General features: G+C 41.0%; 1 protein-coding gene across 5 annotated transcripts in view; it reads right to left on the minus strand.

The window, feature by feature from the left end:
• Positions 1-13,561, minus strand: part of LOC116331222 (IQ motif and SEC7 domain-containing protein 1-like) — a 97,131-nt gene that overhangs the window by 18,023 nt on the left and 65,547 nt on the right. The window contains exon 1 of one of the 5 annotated variants that reach the window (XM_031753827.2): positions 3,664-4,002. The exons of the other annotated variants lie outside the window; for them this stretch is intronic. Coding sequence (XP_031609687.2) covers positions 3,664-3,728 — 65 coding nt within the window. The 5' untranslated portion in view covers positions 3,729-4,002. Of the gene's footprint in view, positions 1-3,663; positions 4,003-13,561 lie in introns of those variants that run through there. 5 annotated transcript variants of the gene reach the window in all.

Consider the following 13,561-nt stretch of genomic DNA (forward strand, 5'->3'; position numbering starts at 1 on the left):
GTATTTTTTATATTATAACCAAAAAATATTGACATTATTCAGGAGGAATGGGCATTTAACAAATGTGACATTTCTTTGACATAGACTTTGTTAGTTCATTTGGCTTCATTTTTCTTTTAAAACCAAAATTATGGTTTGTAATCAATGTCTAGAAACATTTTTAGCCAAACTAGCACCAATGTCCAGTTTTGGTCGGTGGCTCAACTCATTTTCATTTTTGGGCTGCTTGCAATGACATTTTGTACACACAGTGAGCTTAATGACTTTACTGATCCTTCTAATTTTCATCTAGCACCATTATCAGGTCAACTTTGCGTGTCTTATCTGCTTCATTAGACCCAGTAGATGTTATATAAGCTTAGCACTGTTAATGTGAAAATGTTAGAATGTTAGTCTCAGTATTTACCTGCTAACGGTAACCTGATAGAGCTCTTAGGATGACTAAAGTCTTGGTATCATTATGTAATGCAGTTTAAATATTTTTTTTCCTTTTGTACCACTTTGTTGGGAATAAATGCCTTTTCATTGTTTTGCCTAATTGTTTCTGTAATTATTTATGAACCAAAATAAATTTCAATTTATGCTAATAAGATGGTAAAACTGTGGGAATAAGAATTGAGTTTAATTGAAATTATTGAAAACAAAATGTATGCCACTGTTAATAACTACAGCAGTGCTCATCTAAAAAGACAAATAATAATTATAATAATTTAAAAACATATTAAAGCCAAAGTTAAAACTATCACTGTAGTAATTATCCCCGGGTGGGACCTGTGAGCCAGCTTCTTTATTACATTTTGTTAATAACTACACTGCTTTTTACCTAGAATCCAAAGAGTGTTTGAGTGAAAGTAAATGGAAGAAAGAGAGTGAGAATAAATACTGCTGTACTGCGAGAGAAGTCAGTGAAAACTCTACAGAGCGAGGTCAGCTGCCAGTGATGGAGGGAAAAAGCTGGGAATAAGAAGAGAGTGCAGCATTTTAAGAGCTGCACTGATATTTTAAGCCTAAATGGTTGGTGGAAAAGGGAAAAAGAGCGGGAGAACTATTACAGAGTCAGATATTAATTATTCGGTGGATACAAGTGGCTTCAAATGACTTTGAAATGAATGTTTTATACATGTTTGTATAAAATGTCTCACATGTTTAATATGTGAGCATTGTGGAAGCCACTGTTGAGTGGTGGGGGAAGCAGTGATGTCATCCCACACCACTTCCTGATAGTGACTGTACAAGTCTTGAAATATGATCTCACAATATTAGCCCCGACTGTCCCTCCGTCTGGCTTTTTATCCACCAGGAGCAGCCCCCCCCCCCATGAGCTCTGATGTAGGCATGGATAAGCACGTCAGCACGGCTGGGAGTGATTTTCAGCCACAGGATCCAGGGATTTGGAGAGGTGGTGGGGGGAGAATCGACAATCTCTCTTTCCTCCAAACACATCCTGAACAAACAGGCCGAGGCCCCTGCCCAGGCCTCAACCCATTCCATCAGTCGGACCTGAGGGAGAAACATTCCTCCATCCCGGAAAAGAGGAGTCACATCTACAGGAGTTCTGGGAATAGAAGAAGGCTAATGAAGTACAGGCTGGAGTTAGAGAGGAAGAGACCGCTGCAGTGTGTAACTAGCGCAACTTCCAAGCAACGTCACAGAGAAGCTTACCAAACTAAAGCATAACTCAATTGTAAACACTAAAGCGATACACCCATAGAAAAAATATTTCCACTAGCATTGCATTCAAAGCCTCACTTTTGTCTTTAAAAACATGTAAGTAATGTAGTGAGATTTCATTGAAACCAAGCCAGCTCATGGGGGAGTTTCTTAAAGTGTTAGCATGTGCAGAGAAAAGACTCATGTATGTTTGAAAACATTGTTGCTGAGGAACAATCTAGACATTGTTATATATTAAATTACAGTAGCTGTAAAGTTACAGAGGAAGGTCAAATCTGTTAAAAAAAAAGAAGTGAATTTTGTTCTGTAGCTTCTTTGTATGACCTTACTATTTATATATTTCTTTATGTGCGTATCTGAACAGAGGCTGTGAAATGACCCTTCTAATAAAACGAAACAGCGCTTCCATATCGCACCGCACACCCACATGCAGTGACAGCATGCGCTCCAAGCACAACAAAAGCAGATGTTTTCCCTCTTTTGAAAGCAACTCAGAGAGCTCATAAATACAGATGCACACACCAGATCTCACTGCACACAGATGTGATGGAATAAACTTTTCAGGTAAAAGGTCTCACAGACCACACAAAGACATAATGATGAAGCCCAGCATTAAAAGCTCAAATTGCCAGAAAACACTCAGATGTATGTGTCGTTTCAGTACCAATAATTGGACAAATGAATTACTTTTTTAGCTGCTCTAAAAAACACACAGGAGCGAGTTGGGAATTTACAGTTGGACAAAGCTACGAGCTGGAACGCTGCTCTGGCCAGCAGACTGACAGTAATGCTCCTGACAGTTTGCAGCAGACAGTATACAGTCAACTGGAGTCTCATAAGCCTCGTGGCTGTCAACTACTGTAAGTTGTATCATTCAGAATGAGAGTTTTAGGATCTGACTGTCTTTATATATCTCAGACTGCCATTTGGCATCTAATGTTATCAGAACCAAGGGTATTAAATAGCTATACCCAAGAAAACAAGCACATTTTTCCTTTGTTTTGAGAACTACAACTATAGCCAATTGAGGATAATTAGCAACAGTAATTATCTTATTAATACCGGAAAAGCAGCTTTTCATTTCTCTGCCAAGGAGAGAGCTGAGGCAGAGCCTTTTGATAAGTAAGCTGAATTGGGTATTGCGTTGGTGGAGGACACTCTTCAAGTTTCTTTCTATTTGCATCAAGCTTGCTGATTACAGGTATGCAATCATTCAACAGGTGCCACTTAATTTCCACACAATAATGGAATGAAAAAAAGTATATAGTAGCAAACTGAAACATATGCCACTGCCAGTATAAGTAATTTGATGGTTTGTACATGCCACTGGAAATCTAAAGTCAATATTACTCTCACGTAGTAACTAACAGTCCTCGTTCTGTCTGATCATCCATCCTCCCCCCTCATGTCAAGATTCAGCAACAACAAAAACAACAACAACTGAGCCACTGTCATTATCTTTCAGTGATGAATAATTAAGCTGTCCTCCGGCACTACGCTCAGCACCTGCCCTTGAAGATAGAGCTATGAAAAAGCACACAGTCGCGGCCAAGTAAGTGGGAGGGCCACGACACACCACAGGAATGCCCTTCAACGGAGCGGAGGGGGAACAATCCAACTCAGATGGATTCTGTACAGTAAGACTAAACATATTATGATAGCACATGCATACAATGACGCACAGGGAGGGCATGATCTGTTTTTAATTAGAATGGAGTCAAAGCTGGAAATGCAGACAACACTTGAAAATTCAGTCATTTAAAGTGCAAAGCTTTACATTACTGCCGTCATTATAAGCCGATTGTGTGAAATTATAAACGGAGTCCTGGAATACGGTGAATGATTCGAACTCACAGCAGCTCTCTTCCTCTCCTGTGTTTATTAAACACAGGCTTATGAGGGTTAGCAGCCAGGTGTATCCTCATTCAATGACAACACACACACACACACACACTAAAACAAGCACAGTTTACACTCTCCTATTACTCTTACCAGCCATTCAGCTCCAGCTCCAACAGTGACTGGGTCTTCTCTGAATTACACTGCAAACACCACATGCTGGCCAGCACTTGTAAGAAGATGTACTCCAAACATTAGCAGATCTCCTCACCAGTCCCCAGTACTCCCTAAAAGGCTCCTTTAAAAGACAGAGACAACTCAAAACTGCCATCTGCTACAGCTTGTAGCTCTCTGCCACTTACAGACGTTCTCATTTCGTTGCCTTGTGATAGCAGTTTCCTATAGATGGTAGGCGTGCATGGTCAGTACTAAGTGGCAGTCTGCAATCTTTGACAGTCAAATGGAGCCCTTTCTTTTTCTCTTTCTTCCTCTCTGTCGTCAGTGCGCGGGGCTGGTAGGAGTATAAGGGGGGTGGAGGCTATGAGACAGGGGAGTGTGAGTTTCTGCCAGGGCCCGAGCGGTATGGAAGAGGGCGGGGTGCTGGGAAGGGGGTGTGAAAGTGTGGAGGCTCTGTAGCTGGGCAGGAAGAGAGAGAGATGGAGATGAAACACTTATCATGCAAGAAAGGGACACACATGACCGGAGAGGAGGCGACGTGGAAAAGAAAGTCATGTTTTTCAGGCACGCTATCAAAGTGTAAAGACATGAAAAGGAGAGACAGAGAGAGTGACAGCTGGGAATAAAAGATAAACCAATGCCAGGAGGGAGGATAAGAGAGTGCAGCTTGAGTTAAGTGCATATAGGTATAGTAGAAAAATAGGAGTGAGATGGAACAGAGAGAGATGGGTAAACAAAGTATGAGGAGATAGTGACTTCAAGAAAAAAAAGAGAGTGGTTGAAGGAAACAGGGTTTGGAGTGTTTAAATGTCAGGAACCTTTTGTTAGCCCTTTTTACACAAAAGGAAAGGGACTGACTTGGTAGCGACTGCAAATAAAAGAGAGCGCCTCTATTAATAGAGCCTTTCAGGGCTGAGCAGTGACTGTTAAGATGTGCACTAAGAAAAGGGCTACAGATTCGGTGTTTTTCGCTGCAGAAAATCACAACAGATACACAATAGAAGCTGTGTATCTTTATGTCTTCAATTTTCCCTCGCCTTGAAACAAACACTGCTTCATGGATAGTGTTACACACTGCATAAAATTCCCCTCGTACTGCACCATCAGCGCAAACCTCACCAAGCCCCAAACACACAAACTGTGATGGTGTCTTGTCTTTGGACTTCACAGCGTTGTTGAGACAGGGCAGAGACTAATCACCCCTCTGAGAAAAGGGGGATGGAGTAAACTGCCCCCAAGCCAAAGGTATTTTCTATCTAATGACAACAGGCACAGGAAACAGAGGAGAATGACTCCCACATGGAGCCAGTTTACAGGGACACCAATCATCCACAGAGGCGTCCACACCAGTCTGTAAAAGAGAGAGATCCTGAATTCTTCTAATTACAGACCCGAACCCCTAAAATGATCACCTTATCCGAACTGTTTTCATCTGAGGCTTCAAATGAAAGATGTAGAATGAGAGAAAAGTATAAGAAAGGGTTACTTAAGGAGAAAAAGCAAGTGTATCTCAACATGTGTCATGGATCACAGCAGGGGAGACTTACTTGCAACGTGTGACTCAGTCACAATGAATATGTGCAGAGAGGCAAGCAGACAGACAGTAACCGGCCAACTGGTCTATTTCAGTTTGAGACCTTGACCCGTACTGTGGCGGCTACAGCTGCTAATGCCTTGTGGAGCTGAAAGATAGTTGACTCAACTTACAGAACTCACCTATCACGCAAACACACCATAAACAAAAATGGGAACAAAAGCAATTTAAGACCTCCCTGTAATAAATCTGGCATCCTCATCACTCATCATCATCATTTTGTTACACTTCACCCAAGACACAAACACAGATGCAGGCATTTAGTTTGGAAATATGTGCATGATTTTAGATATTTGCCCCAGCAGATGCTTTGTTTTCTCCTTTTTCCCCCCAGTGGACCACAGGGAGCCGCTAACTAGAGTTTATTTGTTTTTGACTGCGATATGAAGTAATATTGTGGTCTCATTTTGAAGGCGAGCGCACGATGCGTATCAACCTCAAGTATATTATGACTGTTTCATCATGGGGCACAGGGGTAACATCAGTTTAGGCATCAAGGAGGGTTATGCTGAAACGATCTAATTAGAGGTGTTCCAGGTAAAACTGGGCTGTAAAAGTTTTCACAAACCTAGCTGTCCTGTGTAATTTTCCCCGTCTGCCTGCCTCCACGTCTCTCTCCTCCTCCTCTAGTGTTACAACCCAGTCTAGTCGTCCCGTCTGGTGAAGGCCCACTCCATCTCCTGAGCCCTGGCTGCACAACGCTTTGCTCCAGAATGATGTCATTGAGAATTCCAAGCAGAGGCCCACTCTCCGCTCATAAAACGGCATTTCTTCAACTCAATACATATGGTCTGTCTGCATTTCAGCTCCTACTCTATCACTCTCCTCCAAATCCAAACCCTCCCTTCGTTTCCTTTCTTGTCTCAGAGTAAAAGAAAGCTAACTACAGAAAACAGGGGACCAGTCCCAACAGGCCCCCACTGGTCAACATACCTACAGCTTTATCAAATGCTTCCCACAGATGTAGTACCTGAGTGTCAGGCAAAGAAAAAACACGGACTTTCCAACTGCAAAGAGAATGAAAAAAGGCAGAGCAGAAGAAAAGAAAGCAAAAGAAACGACAGGGGGGGGAAAGTGATAGCTTCCTGGAAACTTGGTCACAAGTTTGGCAGACGGTGCTCTGTCTACATGACATCATGCATCGTTACTCATTATCTGCTTTTGCTGGATGCTGAGCGACTGAGACCTGCGCTAAGAAACGGAAAATAAAATGAAAACTCAGCCTTCGCCCAGTCTGGAAACAATTAGAACAGGCTGATGTCATAGTTTGATACAACAGCATACTAAATGAGATGTAGTGGCCTGGGATAGTTTTGTGAACACAGAGAACTTTGTATAGGGGGCAAAAAAAACAAAACAAAACAAGAAACACATCATTCCTCTGTAAATTCTCAGGAACAAAGAATTTCTGTGCATAAGGAGGGTCTGGCAGCAGATGTATAAATAGAGCTGAAATCGAAGTAATTAAAGGATATGCAGACTCTGTTCATCACATCCTGGCAGCAAAGCTGGAGCAGATGTGTTGCCTGTGGGATCCTATGGGAATGATCAAAGATCATCAGTGGCAAGTGATGTCTGTGAGGCTTTTCTTTTTCCCTGTTTGCATATTGTTGCAGTAATGCATCCAGATGCATACAAATGGAAGGTTTTGGGACAGATGACTTTTTAATTTACCATATCCTTTCCTCTAACTATGAGTACCTTGCAATATTCTTTTGAACTCTGACTGAAAATTGTCTGGCGACAGGCTGACCAGTAGCAAGAGTAACCAAAATCCTGGTGAAAAAGCAGGCTTGCTTCATTATTCTTCGAAACTTTAGTGGGACATTTTTCAAAATATTCACTTCCTTGTTTATTTACATGAGAATATTCATACCACTTTACCTTAGATTATCATTAAGGCTGGATGCAGGGAGGAACAGTTAGCTAGGAGGTCACGATGCACAGCCAATAAATGCTCCAGCAGATTGCTTAACCTTAATCCACGAACAACTGAATGAATGCACGAGTTTAAATATGTAAAAAATAAAGCAGTGCAGGCAGGTAATTTTTAAAGCATGAGCCAGAAGTTCAGAATCCATTTCTGCTGCATGCAGTTTTATGCTACGCTCCTGCCTATAGCATCACATGTGGGCAAAGATGATAGTGGTTTCAAAGAGAATATTTCAACAGAGCGGCTTTTTCCAAAAATGTACTGATCTAAATTACAAATGTGCCAGCATGCTGAAAACAATTTACTGCTTTGTCAAAAATGACTTTGGGCCTGCTCGTACATGGAAAGAAGGACTAAGGTTTACTTCTTCTTGGTTAGAGTTTTTCTTTGGTCTCTTTGTGTTTGTGTGGGTGTCCTCTGGTTTCTTCTTACATTTTAAAGACATGCAGGTCAGGTGGAGTCTCTAGCTTTGAAATATGAATGGAGGAATCTTGTGATCAGCAGTCGGGCACAGGTCACAAGACGACACTGATAACTAAAACAAACCTTTACTATACAAAACCAGCCACATGCTTTTGTACTCCTTTTTGTGTCTGCATTAAAATATAATTGAAAAAAGAAAAAAGAAAAAAACTACACTAACACATCACTTCAAAGTCATCTTGTCTGCTTGAAGATGCCCTCTCCCTCTCAGTTAAAATATAAATAGAGGTGGTGTCTTTTGTGCTGTAACCATTATTAGAAGCAGGCCCTCTTTGTCCAGTAACAATATTTCCCCTTTCAGCTCACTCCATTACCAGCTACTGTATTTCTCCAAAGCTCTTAACGTTAGCTCCACCCATCAGGGACACATACTACAGCACAGTTCTCCCCTGCTAAAAATAGACCCATGTGAGGTGACACGCTCTGGTAAACACTCCGAGTGAGACAAAGCTGGGAAGAAAAAGAGAAAGAATACACATCAGGAGAATGGCCAATGAATGCCCTGCTGATATCATCTCATTATCTGTTTCTTTGTAGTGCATTGATGTGCAGTGTTTTTTAGTGACACTGTGAAATCTTGAGGTCAACTGGAAAACAGAGTGGTACTCAGAGCAGCCATGACTGTAAATGTGACATAAGCCACAGCGGGTATAAATACTCATGGCGGTCGTGATGACCACAGGAGCACAGCACTGCCACCAGAACGATAAAACAGACCCGACAGAGGCTTTGCAATGATTGGACCCAGTCCACAATGGCTCTCAGAGTGACATCGCCACCCACTGGTTAAATGTGATACTATATGTTCCCTTAAAGATGCACATTAGGTCTGGGGGCAGATATGCGGTTGATGATGTCATTCAGGACGACTGGGGTCAGGACGACTGTTTGTCACAGCTGCATATCAGGAGGGTGGCTGGGTTATTCAAAGGCACCGGGATGTAACGAACCAGCTTTTTCGGGTGGGGAGGGGTTTGTGCAATAATCTATTTGAGGCAGCAGCAGAGTCCCCACCTGTCTCAAGTCACACAGTCTGCGGTTTAAATGCATTACAGGTCAGGAAAATGTGGCACAGGAAAGATGAGTTTGTGGCATGCTGCAAGACCACACAGTGAAGACGTCTTATATATGTAACCTATATCTTATATAGACTTCTAAATATATTCAAAGCTTTTTCCCCTTTCTTTGAATCACATTTTAAGAATGTATAAAGTTGTCCAGTGCAGTGTAAGCAACTCTGGCTTAACTGAATAAACATCTTCAACAAATATCAGAAAATATTTATAATATCGTGTCCAACCTTCCTAAAACATCTGTCTTCCTAACAGCACCATGCTGGCCAATCAGTCTTCAAACAGACTCCCCATTTATTGCCAAACACTTTCAAAATCATGTCCTGGTGCTACACAGATTCCAGAAATGATTCCGTGGAGCCATCTATCAATATTATCTTAGATTTTTTTTTAAATATATAAATATATACATCATTTGACATAAACCAAAAGTGTTCCTAAAATAACTATTTGTGCATGCACTTTTGAGCATACATGTGTATCTCTCAATGCAATCATTTTGGAGCCATGAGCTAAGTCACATCATTGAACTGGGTAAATTGACTTCAAGGCTTACAATGATAATAATTGCTGTTTCAATCAGATTCCATTCATTGCCGACAGCAACAGAGATCTGATTAAATAGCTGATGATCTTGAACAAGTTGTGTTGCTCAATCATTCCAATCGCTCACAAGATTTCATTAGCAGTCAAGCAAGAAATGATGTTGTGGTTTAGAGGTGATTGTAGTATAATTAAGTGTCTAGTGAAGACGCATGCTAATTGCATGGAAGGTTTTGAATCAGAGTCTCTTTTCAAATGTACGATTCGGCATCAATAAAGAAACTGTTTACTTAAAATCGTCTACATAAGTTGCTTATTCTATGCAGAAGATGATCGAGATTAAAGAGATACAGATACAGATTGAAATCTCTGCATTCCTATAATACTCAGACTGCTTACATTCCACCAAAATTCACCTCTTTGCACACAGCTGTCTAATCGCTTTACCAGAGCTTGCCTCACTTTGTTTTCCTACAGCCCTGAACTCCCCAGTCAAGACTCCAGTTTCTTGCCATGCTTTGCTGCCCTTCACAAAAGCAAAGCAAACTGCGCCTCCATGGCACCCGAAGCCCACAGCATAAACACTACGACTAAGCCTCGAGGTGCCCTGAGGAGCTCCTTCCCACTCGGCCATATGCACTGGCACAAGCCATTGTTTGCATTGGCACATCATGTAAAGGCGGCCTCTCCCATGTCTGCTTCTTTACGCCTTTCAGATTCTGCTCCACTTGGAAGTGAAAGCGTAAAATGTATTTCATTTTAATGCCCCTCATTAGGCTGACAGGGAAGGAATCATTCAGGAAACCTAATGTTATTTCAGGAGAAAAAAGAAAACCAGAGAACTGAATACAGATGTGGGGAAATGAAGGCAGTTAAGAGTATCTATACAGTATCTGGTGTGCAAATACTGTAAATAAGCTTCAATTCAAGTCATGCCACAGAGGAGCTCTTACTCGAAAGATTAATGCATTTTCAAGCTTAGCTCCATTCTAATCAACCTAACCACAGATCTGACAAGAGAAATTTAGCAAAACAATAAAAACACACAGATCAAACAACAAGAAATATTTGTTAATGCCCTGGGGAAAAAGAAACACATCTAAATGTATTTGCCAGTACAAGTTCACAGAGTGCAAACGTCTTGCATTGATCGTTTTAGTCTCTAAGAGGCAGGAGGTTTGAGCAGTACTGAAAGGATTGCTGTATCAGGATCCCAGCTGTCAAAGGAAATCCTGACTGATAACTTTTTCTTTTTCCCCTTTTTTCAAAAACTTTGCACATCTAAGCAGAAACCCCAGATCAGCCACAGAATTAACATGAGAAAACTCAAGATTGGTTTACATGTTATGAGAGCTTTTCCCTGCCGTAATGAAAACTTAATCAGTCGTATTTAAATATTAATTGAAAGCCACAGCTGAAAGCACCTCAACAATGGGAGCAGAATTAAAAAAGAAATAATTCATGATCCCCACCTGTCCTCTTTATAGATTTGTAGAGACACACATGTCAAAGTTTTCATATCTTGACAATGAGCCTAAGGTTCGAAAGTTATAAAAGTTGAAAAATGACTAAGTGGCCATGATTCTTTTTTTTTTTTTTTTCCCCCCCAGAGCCACAGACAACCAGGAAGCAATCAATCACAGAACAAAAGCGCAGAGATAACGCATCCTCGATCTACGTTCCTTTTCCTCACAAACGTAAAAAGGAAGCTGAGAAAACCTTTTGTGCAGGTCACGAGACTGCTGAGAAATGGATTCATGTTGACATATTCCACAGTGGAACAAGATATCCTGAATGTGCAAGTTCCATTCATACCACATTTCCACAAGACCCGGTGGGTGCATGTCAGCAGATCTTATGCTTCTACATATACTCCATTCAGGCAGTCTGGCTGGGACACGAGGCCCGACTTTTATAGAGCGATAGAGATTTTCTGAGAACAAAATGCAGAGTCAAATTCACGAGGAGCAGTTACGCAGCACCGTGTTTATCGTTTCATTTCTCTAAATGCCTCCTGTAACCTCCGCTTGAGATGGTGCCAAAGCATTTTACAAGAAAAGGAGGTCACACATGGGCGCAAGCTATGGATTAAATTTGCCATCTCAGTGACAAACTACCTGACACTGACAGTGGTTAATGGTGTTTGGGTTCCATTTAATTTGCACACAATCAAAGCATATTTCACAGCTACGAACTCACATTGGAAGTCAATAACAACCAGTCCTTTAGGAGTAAGATACAGAAGAGACAGCCAGCCCTGTTGTCCATTACCACAATGCTTGGAACAGACAAATTCCCGTAATTTTAAAGGAAAAGGTTTATTTAAAACAAAATTGTAAATGTGTCTGCTACCTGTCATTGGAGGCTGGATTTTTAGTCCACAAAGCTTTCAGTCTTATTGACTCAAAATATGTCTCTGTAGGCTTCAGGGTACATCGATCTGTAACCCGTCAATTACTTATTAGAAGCCCCTGGTTGGTTTTCTGAGCCCACAGGGCAAAACGCTAACCTTTAATGCAGTTGGCTCTTTGCATCAAATATGACAATAATGTCAAGACACGTTGGCTCGTCAGCATTAGAAATAAAGATACCAGATGTTTCTTTTTTAACCTCGAGTCATTTTTTCCATGATGCATGATTCCAAGATAAACAGGTTTGGACAAGGGTGTAGAAATATAAGAGGGCAGAAAGGATGTTTCTCTATCTCAAGTTCTTTTTGGAATCCTTCTTTTTTTCCTTGAGAACTCAAGGGTGTAACTAGAAGACTGAAGTGTCTCGAGAGGCGGTTTGGTGTTCTTTTTACTGAATAAAGAGGAGACTAATTCTGTCAGACAAATTTTAATCAGCTGAACTTCCTTATAGCCTCCAGAGTCAATAACAAGCAGGAGGCTGTATCAGTGGAAAGTAATTCTCACACCCACATGACAATCTGTGATTGACATAAAAATCAACATGGTCCAGAGGAGAATGTTTTCACTTTTGGTGGAGTCCATTTCCCTTTTTTTATTTAAAAAAAAAAAAAAAAAAAAAAAAAAAAAAATACTGGCCTGGCAGAAGTTTGGCCAATACATGGGAAAAAATGAATATTTAGACTACAGCAAAGAGAAGCAGACAGAATTTTGCACGTGTAAAACTGACAAACTTATTTCCAGGTCTGGAGTCACGAGTTTATGTCACACTCAGGGTAATAAAACACATCATACAGGACCACTTATGACAAGTTAGGTCATGTAGGTGTATTTAATTTGATCATTAGCTGCAATTCCAGTAACTGGAATGACTGTTGATTCAGATTCATTTGGTAGACTTCAAGTATAAAGTGCTTTGTTGAAACTTTGAGCACAGTTTAGGTAACTACACAGAAATGCAGACACGGTGACGGCTTTCATTATACCGAAGGGAACTGTCAATGTCAGCTTTCCGTGTACTTTGTCATTCCTGCTGTTCAAGAAATCCACTGTGTAAAATAAGGTCAACCCCCTCACTTAAACTTTGAGTAAACTGTTCAGCCTACTACAACAATCCTGCAGTAACAGCTGAGAGGAGCCATTCCAGAGGGAGGGACATAACATCCTCAAACCAACCATGATAACAGGATGAGATACTTTTCCTTCTATAATCTGTTTACGTGTTTGGAGCGGAGCACTTACAGCTCAGTCTTAGTGCTTTGAGTTCCACAGGAGGGCCACTGCGAGTGTGACGGGTCATATTGTTGTCTGCTAAACCTTCTGTTCAAGTACATAAACATCTGGCCAACATAAGGTAAATTCTTCCACAAGATGCGTTTCTGCTTTATGTTAAAAAAAGAAAAAGAAGAAATGCTTTGTTTTCATATTTTAATGGTTTCCCATGTGGACACAAGAATAATGAATAGCATTTTTAGAAAAGCCAGTTCACCATTTTTTTGAAATTACCGTGCATTCGATGATGAAACTCCAAGAAATTCTGTGTAATAAAAAGCCATTGAGATTCATAGCAGATGTGCCATGCCTAATTGTCCCAGAAGGGAATTTTGAATTTTATCTGCTATACAATAAGTCAGCAGCATCCTGTCAGGGGACAGAATGATAACAATACATGTGACGTGACAGCATGTAAACACAGGGCAGGGATATAAACGGACTGAGGGAAGACTGAGAGGAAGGCTCAAGTTGTGTGCGATGTAATGAAAATGCAAAGTCTGCATACACGGAGTACAGTGCAGCTCTGTATTCTCGTTTTCAATAAGACTGAGGGAGGGACACGCAG

The sequence above is a fragment of the Oreochromis aureus genome, linkage group 20, assembly GCF_013358895.1.
Source record: "Oreochromis aureus strain Israel breed Guangdong linkage group 20, ZZ_aureus, whole genome shotgun sequence".
Lineage (NCBI taxonomy): Eukaryota > Metazoa > Chordata > Actinopteri > Cichliformes > Cichlidae > Oreochromis > Oreochromis aureus.